Source organism: Arachis duranensis, chromosome 9 (genome assembly GCF_000817695.3).
Source record: "Arachis duranensis cultivar V14167 chromosome 9, aradu.V14167.gnm2.J7QH, whole genome shotgun sequence".
NCBI classification, from domain to species: Eukaryota; Viridiplantae; Streptophyta; class Magnoliopsida; order Fabales; family Fabaceae; genus Arachis; species Arachis duranensis.
This window is the reverse complement of record NC_029780.3, coordinates 21039541-21050126: the sequence shown is the minus strand read 5'-3', so window position 1 is coordinate 21050126 and position 10586 is coordinate 21039541. Positions and strand designations below refer to the sequence as shown.

At 32.8% G+C, this 10586-nt stretch overlaps 2 protein-coding genes across 2 annotated transcripts; one reads left to right on the top strand and one right to left on the bottom strand.

Annotated features, from left to right (window-relative positions):
* Positions 1-1376: 1376 nt before the first annotated feature.
* LOC110275041 (uncharacterized) lies at positions 1377-1972 on the bottom strand. The gene is made up of 2 exons (XM_021130556.2): positions 1876-1972; positions 1377-1781 (listed from the first exon to the last, which is right to left on the bottom strand). The coding sequence occupies exons 1-2, from the start codon at positions 1930-1932 to the stop codon at positions 1377-1379; spliced, it is 462 nt and encodes a 153-aa protein (XP_020986215.1). The 5' UTR covers positions 1933-1972.
* A 5789-nt stretch (positions 1973-7761) lies between these two features.
* On the top strand, positions 7762-9814 carry LOC107465082 (uncharacterized). The gene is made up of 4 exons (XM_016084063.1): positions 7762-8415; positions 8521-8639; positions 8724-9015; positions 9317-9814. Exons 1-4 carry the CDS (start codon positions 7762-7764, stop codon positions 9812-9814), a joined length of 1563 nt encoding a protein of 520 aa, XP_015939549.1.
* Positions 9815-10586: the final 772 nt, after the last annotated feature.

Here is a 10586-nt window from a genome sequence, read left to right as displayed (position 1 = left end):
TATCCAAGGACAATTTAATACAATATTTTGAAGTAATTATAAAAAGAATATTTTATAACTAATTTTATGTACTCTTTATATATTCTTACTATAATTAATTATCATTAATATTAAATTAATAAAAAATTATCTAAGTAATACAGCTGGCTACAAAACTCTGCACCATCATACTTCTTTTGTATTAACTTTTTTTTAATTCACGGCAAAATTATTGATTAAAAATTTTATGTAATTATTTTTATATAAAATTAATAACAAAAATTATTAAATGATAATTTAATTTAATTGAATAAAATACATTCTTAAATATATACTTATTCATATACTTCTATTCATTAGTTTAAATTTTAAAATAAATAACTTTATAATATGTTATTAAAATTTTTACGATAAAATTTAAAATTCAATTTTGAATTTTCTTTTTATTTCACCTAAAAAAAGAATTTGCGCATAAAATAAATAAAAAAACAACTATACCAAATATATATATATATATATTAAAATTAATCAAAAAAATTAACTATTAATATAGAATACACATTAAAAATAAATTAAACTATACATGTATTTATACATAAATATATAATGACTAATTTTATTGATTAATTCTATTGTATAAATAATATTTTTAATTAAAAAATATTTATACAAAATTGATGCTTCAAATCAAAAGAAAAGTTTGAGACGATATATATTAGGTTTTTACCCAAGAGTTTAATATTATAACTGTTTAGTCACTCTATAAATTTCACTACTTAAGGTGGTCTTTATTTTTAGACATTGGAGTTGGAAATGGAGGATTAAATTTAGTATTATGTTTGATGATCAAATACAAGAATTAAAATTTTAGTTTCAAGATGCAAAATTTCAATTCCTTTAATACCTTTATACTACAACAAAAACGCCATTTAGTGGCGGTTCCTGTAGCCGTTTAGCGGCGGTTTTTTGAAACGCTGGAAGATAGGGTGCGGCAAAACGGATAGCGGCGGTTTTAGTCAACCGCTGGAATAACCGTCGCAAAATGAAATGTCGAACAGGAAAAAAACATATTATAGTTTTGCGGCGGTTTCAAAACCGTAACCAAATTCAAAAATGTCATTAAAATTTTAGATTTTCTATTATTTTGCCTATTTTGACAAAGAATGTTTATTAAACTTTAATTTTTTTTGCTTTTTAACTAATTTTAACAAATTGCAACCAAGTAAAACAACTCAATTAACATAACAAACCCAATTAAACATATGCATACATAACATATATAACAAAATTGTCATAACATCATCCAAAATAAACTAAGAATGCTCAAGTCGAATAAAATAAGCATAACGTACTAAACCTACTTAAATGTTAAAGTATCCAAGACCATTAATTGAAATTCAAAATTTTTGTTGCGGGTCGTGATTGTCAGATGAAGATGGCCCTGCGCATGACGAGTCCGGTGTACCGCCCACAAAAGCCAGCTCTTCCGCAATCTCAACTGGCAAATTGCCTCCTAACTGTTGGACTACATATCCCAAGACCTTATGTATTGGCTGTCTCTTCGCCCGCTCTTCTTCTAGCTTAGCCGTCAACTCTGCAATCATCCTCTTATCCTCTGCATTGGACTCTGCAGAACCCGACGGTTGTCCAGCAGCGTTACCAAAGACTTGGGTGGGACATGGTCCAGCACCTAGGGCACGAACTCGTCCTGGGTGCTCCTTTCCGAGAACTTGTGCTAGCGAGTCATTTTGTGAAAGGTTCTTAGAGGATCCATCCTGCCTCTCAACATTCGCAATTGCTTCCTACAAATATACAACATTGGAAAGGAAGAAGTTAACAGTAGAACGATATATACAGTAAGCTATATATTGCTTCAAATTTTCAAACATGACTTACACTAACAACACGCGCATCGGGATGGATATACGAGCCATCTTTTTTCTTATGAGTCATGATAAACAACTCTCCTCTACCAACAGGCCTTCCTTGCTCTCTCTCCTATATCGTTGATATTGACACAATTTAGTAAACAACAACATTTTTCAGGAAGCTTAATCAAAATCTAATGCAAATAATGACTTATTACCACTTCGTCTTTTTTTCTTGCCAATGTTTTGGAGCCCCCAGTATGTGTGTAGAGTTGCTTGCTCCGATTTAAAGTGTTCTGTTTACACTTTTTCTATGAATAAATACCAAAATAAATGTAAATGAGGTAGAAAACGTTGAATATAAAATGTAAGGGAATTAATATGTATACACATGTTTTTTTTGTGGAAATAATAAAATATACCAAGGCTTACCTGTGTTTCGTCATTCAGGCGATAGTCAACGAACTTTTTCCAATCATTTTTGTCTATTCCTTTCGGGTGATGCTAAAGATTTCCCTCATAAGTCCTTATTTATTTGTAACATCTATGAAACAAGTGGTTCCTTGTATCCTTCAAGTTATTTCCTATCCTCTTCAAAATATCGCGCTTTATTTTTCCTTTGGCATCGTCCTCATAGTGAAAAACCCGCTGCAATTAATTTACATTGTCATTAACGAAGACCAACGAACAAGTATAAGACTAATAATTTGAAGAAATGCCACAACCATTACAGGCTGATTTAATTTGTTAAAGTATGACCCTCAAATCCAGTACAAACAGTCGCAATTAACTAAAAATGAGAAGTTCTTAAATGATGATGTGAAAAACACAATATGAAAATTTAACTACCCATATAATTTACCCATGAAAAAGACCTTAAAAAAATACCGAATACTAAAATTGCTTAAATTGTAGAAGCTTAAAGTTGTACCTTAAGCATGTCGTACACATGTTCCCTCTTTGCTTTGCTCACCAGCTTCCAACTGTTTAAGTGTATGGGAAACTGGGAATAATCCGCACCCAAACTCCCTATGAAATCACTCAATAATCCTGCCGCCTGACCAATCGGTTGCAGCTCACTGTTAAATGATAGTACTATCTTTGTATTGGAAGGGAAGGCTATAGCCTCTTTCACGCTCAGCTTAGAAACTTTTCTCACGCCGTCCTCTAAGAAGTGTATGGAAAACAAAATTACTATATAATCATTGCAAAAAAGAAAAATAGAAGTAAAGGACTATAAGGATAACTGTTTACGAAAATGGGAGAAAAAAATGTTTACCGATAACAGTAACTTTCCAGAAATCTGTATCTTTGGCTTTCTTGTTGTTATGCTGACCTTTCGACTTCTTGGGCTGCAAACAAGTCGTCGATGTGGTCATCAAATGACGGAATTTCATCCGCCTCTGGGTCATAATCCTCATCCCCTAATTCATGATCAACCACTTCCGTGCGATGCCGAGTCTCTATGTTGTCTGTTGGAGTTTGAAGGTCATCAGCAGTACTCGACTGTGCATTCCTATGATAGATGCGCGGTGCACGAAACTGCTCATTCATACGGGTTGCCACAGCTCTATTAGCTAAGGATGAAATCGGAGGAGTCCTATCACGTGGTTGCTCCCGTGATGTCTGAGCTCCTCTAATCGTGGACCCAACCTTAACGCAATGTGAAACCATTTAGAATTATATCTTAGAGAACGAATTAGTATTGAGAATTATTTTATTTCATAATCTAATAATTTTGCCGGGAGAAAAATTAATGCGGTTCGATGATACAATTGAAGGACATATAATTTTCACGTAAGGTTACATCAAGAAATGTTAACCACAAACACTAACCGTTGTCTCTTCAATACTGGCATTAGTTCCGGCATCTTTCGGGGGTTCCCGTATAATGTTGTACCTTGGTTTCCTAGGCATCCTTACAAACCTGTATAGAAAATAATATTAGTAGACAAATGACAAGCACAGCGTAAAAAAACGCTTAAAGCAAATAGATAATACAAATTATACCCCCAAAAGAGGGAATAAAAAATTATGAAATCTATATGGAACACTATAAGGCACATTACATGATACATCATAGCCTGATAGAATATTAGAATTATTTTTTTTAAATAACTTAACAACATAATCAACTAAGTCTATTTAAATTAGTTTAAAATAAAAAAAGCATTACTTTTAATGTTAGTTGAAGTCTTACAATTTAATAGGATTAATAACTAGTTTCTCAATAAATTTAAATGTGTCATAATTAAAATATTGGTTTAATTTCAAAAGTTTGTTGAAATAATTAAAATATTGCTTTAATTTCAAAAGTTTGTTAAAATAATCTTCCATAATTAAAATATTGGTTTAATTTCATAATAGAGTGATAGCAAACATTAAATTCAAGTTACGAGAGTGAGGCACTAACTATTATTAATTAATTCATTGATCCCCTAATACTTCTTTCCATTTTCAAAGCTAGTATCTAATCAATGTCACTTAGAACTGCTTGCAGATAAGATCCCCTATGTTAATGATCTTAACTTGCTTGCAAAGAAGAGAAAAATACACATTAATAAAATTTTAAGTCTTGTCGTTGCTTTAGATGTTTATATTTGATAGTAATCATGATTCCTGACTTATTGTAAAAAGGGATGGGACAAAATATTAGACGACAATGAAAAAGCTTAAAGAATTAGTATTCTTTAACGTTTAAGTTGTCTAACTTTCATTTGCATTAAATAATATATAGAAATACTCTATTTTAATATATGTTAGTGTTTAGTTCACAACCTTTCGAGCTATACGTCACTTGCAGGTAAATATTAAGATCTTGTTCTTCTCCTGCAGAATCATGTTAAAGATGCAAGTTCACACATCAAAGTATTTCAATCAAACAGTGCTCGGGCATTGCCATCTCTTAAGTCTTAACCAACGATAATAATGCTTTATTGGTTTTATCTATTTACTTAAAAAATTTGGTAGGGTCTAAACTGAATCTATCAAAACGGTGGCATGTGATAAAAGCACTAGCTAGGATCTATCTTTATTATTATATAATGTCAAAAATCATCGAGTTTCATGCCTTTATCTGCAAGGATTGGATGCTCAATCCTTGAGAAATTGATAAGCTGTTAGTATTTAGTCAATGTCATTATCCAAACAAAAACTGACGTTACCCTCCCTCTCATTTAGGTGGAATAGATTGATAGGCATATAAAGTGATGGCTTTAGTTTCCAGAAAACAAAGAATTAAATGAAGTCATCTGAGCTGAAAGTGTTTTACTTGTTTCAACGGTTTAAAAGAGACCAACATTTGTTTTTGGATAATTTTTGAATTCTAGATCTGTAGTTCACCCAATTGGAAATTGAAATTACTCCCTCAAATTGCTAAGCTCTTATATCTACGTTGCAATTATGATTGGGATTGTTCTGTTGGTTTGAAATGGAAGAATACTAGATTCAATTTTATGAATATAAAAAGCGGTTCCAGAAAGTTTGTTTGAGAGGGGTGGAAAATGGAATCTTGTGATTAGTGTTTATCTAGCTCAGCATAAAGTTCAAAACTTGTAATCTGATGTTCTATGAAATGTTACTTGTGGGTAGATATACCGGGAAATGAATAGAACCTTTATCAGATTCGATTCCATTACTTGGAAGTCACATATATGAGACTAATTTTAAAGAGATTTCACATCAATAGAGCACTTCTATCCACCAAAAAATTAAAATTACAGACTACAGAGCATTATACTGGTTTATTATGAAGGATCCGGTCCCTTTCATCAGTTGAACTAATGAGGTTTCAAATTCATCTAAGCTCAGAGAATGAGCACAGAAAAATTTATTTTCACTAGTTTTTCTAGTGTTGAACTATTGTTAGTTTTTGTTATGTGGAAATGTGTGTCACCTAAGTTGGTATCGGAAACATGCTTACTCTTGAGGTTTATTTTTTACTGATCTGTCTTTTGCTGCAAAGACCAGATCACTGTATGTAGTCATCTTCCAACAGGGGATGATAAGGTATACAACATATAATTTAAACATATATAACTGAATAAACATTAATTAAGCAGTTGCTTTCTAATTTTACCTTATTGTTAATTAACAAAGGACAACTTTTAATGAAAAGTTTTTATCTATGTATACAGTAGTGTTGACCTATATAAATAGATTAACAAAGCATATAAAGTTTTTTTTGTTAAATATAGATTTTAGATATCTTTTCAATAGAATTTTGTATACTTTTATTTTTTTAGACTTTTATAAATTTTTTTGTTATATTGGTACTGATTATAATATTGATTGTACAGATGCGCTCCTAAAACTTATAAATATAAGAAGAAAAACAACGTACCTTAACTATGGAAAGACAATCTTATGGGATGTTCAACAACGAAAAAAAACTCTCGAATAGAAAGGAAACTGAACTCACGTAACTGGTTTGAAATGGAGAGGTCTTTCACCTGCTCAGAATGAAGTGCAACTGATAGGAGAGTTTTAGACATATAGAAATTTTGGGGTGTATGGATAAAACAGAAAATGAGGATAAATAGGATAAGATCACAACAACATTTGACAATCAGATTTAACGTTAATCAATTCAAATAGTTTGTTAGATTATTTTCAAATCACTTTTAAATTTCTATTATGCAATGTACCTGTTCCTTTATTGTTGCACCAAATCTGTTATTAAGTTACCATATTAACTTAAACAAGTTAGCTATTGTATCTTTAAAAAAGTAAAATGAACCACCTGCATAATCTAAATGGATTTAAACGGTTAGGATAACATAAAAATAGAGAATATTGGTTTAATTTAAAAAGTTTGTTGAAATAATTTGTTACAAAAATCTGTGATTTTCAAATGTTATAAACGTGCTTATTCAATTAAATAAATTTCATTGATAAGCAATACAATCAGTTTACTCAAGTTCAGCACAAATCATTTCTGAAGCCAAATTCACCTATCTAGTTCTCCTCTATTTGGGTTTCTCTGTAAATATTTTTATATATGCTATTTTGAACTGTTTCACATTAAATCGTTTTCATTTCTCACGATGAAACTCGGTTTTTATTTTTCAGTTTGTTGAAGTCCTTAATTTGCACAGTAAAAGCCAATTATATGGGTCTTTAACCAGGTAAGTAACATTATTTTTCTGCGTCTCATGTAAGTTCTATTTGAAACCTTTTTTATACTTTTCCTAAACTCAATCTAAATCAAAACAAACGCCCCTTCAAAAAAATAGATCTTTAACCGAAAAAATTATATCACTAACAAAATCTGTTCACAATAGCATATAAAAATTAACAATATTCACAAAGTCTAATACAATTCATGATCAATACCTTAACCCAGCAGCTCAAATAATATTATCAACAATAAATTAAGAGAACAAATAAAGCAAAACGCCAATATCAAAAATTCAATATCAGTAGAAATTATTCAATATCAGTAGAATTAACTCAATATGAACAGACTGAATTGAAATAAAAATTCAAAACATTAACATCTCAAAATTCAGTAGAATCATCAATAATACATCATATGCATGTTCAGAATAAATTTGAAATTTCAGAGGAATAGAGTCAGGGAAATATAGTCAGGGAGTGTTAGAGACTGAGACTTGAGACCTGAAAATGCATCATATCCACGTTTATTCCTGGGCCGAAAATGCCAGGTAACGACATAGATGTTTATTTACAGCCTTTGACAGATGAGTTGAAGTAATTATGAGATGGCATTGAAACCTATGATGCCAAAGAGGGAAACACTTTCAAGATATGTGCGGCACTAATGTGGATTATCAGTGACTTTCCAGGATTGAAAAACCTATCCGGCTGGAATACACACAGTGGGTTAGCCTGTCCTACGTGTAACTTGGATGCTAAGCCACATCGGATGAAAGACAGTTAAAAATGGTGTTTCATGGGCCATCGACGCTTTTTAAATCAGGGACACAAATACAGACTAGACCGGAATAGATTTGACGGGCAGGTCGAAGGTAGAGATCCGCCAAAGAAGTTATCCAAAACAGATGTATTGAGGCAACAGTCTAATGTGCACATTTCATTTGGGAAGAGTTCAAGTGTGACATCTAAAAAAAGAAGCAATGGCCAGGATGCGGATGAAGATGACTCGCATTGGAAGAAGAAGAGTGTTTTCTTTGACCTCCCGTACTGGGAGGATCAGATGTTGCGTCATAACCTCGATGTGATGCATATAGAGAAAAACGTGTGTGATAATGTGGTCTTCACTATCTTAAACGATAGTAGCAAATCAAAGGACAATCTTAAAGCTCGCAGAGATTTACAATGCACGGGTATAAGGCCTGAATTATGGCTGGGGGAAGGTGGTAAATATCCTTCTGCAATATTTGAGATGTCAAATTCACAGAGGGATGTTTTTCTGAAGACTTTGCAGAATGTGATATTTCCAGATGGTTATTCTAGCAACGTTGCTCGTTGTGTTGATTTACGACAGCGCAAGTTATCTGGGTTGAAAAGTCATGACTGTCATATTCTGATGGAACAATTACTCCAAATTTTGGTGAAGTTTGCACTTCTGAGTCCGGTGTCCAATGTGATTGCAAATTTGTCATCATTTTTCTGAGAACTTTGTGGGAAAGCCATAAACCTTATGCAGCTTACTGAGCTTCAGAATCATGTTGTGCAAATCTTGTGTCAGATGGAAGTGATTTTTTCTCCATCCTTCTTCACCGTCATGGTTCACCTCACCGTGCATCTCGTTGATGATGTTACTCTTGGTGGACCAGTATATTATAGGTGGATGTATCCAATAGAAAGGTTAGCTTACTGATAAACCCCTTTAGTACATTCAAATCAATTAATTGTGTATATACTGAGTATTTTATTGTATTTATATAAAAGGTATTTAGGACATCTGAAGCAATATGTTCGTAATAGGGCACAACCGGAAGGCTCAATTGCAGAAGGCTATTTATCTGAGGAAATCCTGACTTTCTATTCTAGGTATTTGGATAATATTGAGACTAGAATCAACCGACCAGGGCGAGTTGATGATGAGCCTGTTGACATTCTTCACAATTCAGAGGAGAGTATCTTCCCAGCTATTGGCAAGGCTTTCGCATTTCGAACTCACTCCAATGGAAAAACATCAAGCTCATCGTCATGTGCTAGTCAACTGCGATGCCGTGGTTCCGTTCCTTGAGTAAGTATACACATGTATTTCTAACACACCAATGTAACTATTTTACCCCAGTTTCTAGTTGGACTAATTTTCTTCTCTACAATAAAGTACATTTAGGGAAAAGACAAAGCGAAGCATGCGTCATCAGACAAGGTCGCCAGCTAAGATTGATAGTGTCGTCCATGCAAAATTTTCTCGGTGGTTCAATGCTCAGGTTGACAGAATACTAACCTGACCAATGTTTTTTTAGCCTGGAATTAGTACTATATTAAAACCGACTTTAATATAAAGCATGAATGTTATGTGGTTCCAGGTTTTTATGGAAAGTACTATTCAATCGAAAGAGATGAAGTTGCTTGCGTGCGGTCCCATGATTCAGGCCAAACGTTTTGGGGCGTATAATGTTAACAGGTACAAGTTTCGAATTGTCACAAAGGAAAACGGGATGAACACGCAAAATAGTGGAGTATATGTATCATCTAATATGAGAAGTTATGCAAGCATGCGTGATAATAGAGTGGCTGTTGGTAGTGTTTCGTATTACGAAAAAATTGTAGACATAATTGAATTGAATTACAGTTGTTCCTTCATAGTGGTATTGTTCAAATGTGTTTGGGCTGATACCACTACCAGTAGAGGCATCAAACAAGACCATTTAGGGCTTACCAGCATTAATTTCTCTCGTCCAATACACACTAGTAATCGTGAAGAAGATGAACCGTACATATTGGCATCAAAAGCTCAGCTTGTATACTATGTAGATGATGAAGTAGCTAAAGAATGGAGTGTTGTAGACTTGTGGTTCATGTGAAACCAAGGGATTTTTATGACATGTGATAAGAGAATGAAGAAGTTGAAGTTGGTTTTTCTCCACAGTCAGGGTTGAACATGTTAGCGGAAGGTGACATTGGAGATTTATTGTTGACAAGGGAGGAAGATATAGAAGACCTCATAGAAAATGCCTCAGAGAATTTCGATGATGTCGCGTAATGCTTTGTATGAAGCATTTTAATGTGATTTAAAAATGATCTTTTTGTCATTAACTAAGTTAAATAAACTCAGCGTTGTACGTTGTTTTCTTTGGTTACTTTACACTTGTGTAGTTTTTTTTTTTTTGAAGTTAAATATTTATGTTATTGTGAATCCTCATGAGTAAAAGCCGACTTTTTGGTTCTTTCAATGATTTTGATATGGAAATGTTAGTTTACGTTAAACCTTTATTCCTTCTACAGTTGTTGTTTTTCTTAGGGTTGCATTTTTTATAATCTTGCTATGTATTACGTAATATAATTTCACTAGTGTTACGTTTTGAAAACAATAGTGAACATAACATGACGGTGGAACAGGATCGATGAAAAATGAGGACTTTTCATCATCCTCTACAAGCACAACAATTGCTACAGAGCTTATGTTTAAGAAAATTGCACAAACTACTAACAAGGGTGATGGTAATTGTCGAAAATTTGCGTTTAGTAATAAAATTGTCTTAGCATCTTGTAGTTTGGTTTTTTTTCTAAGTCAGTATTTAAGGACTCTAGAGTTCTCAATTTCTTTTATGTATACTCATTCTCTTATGTGCATGT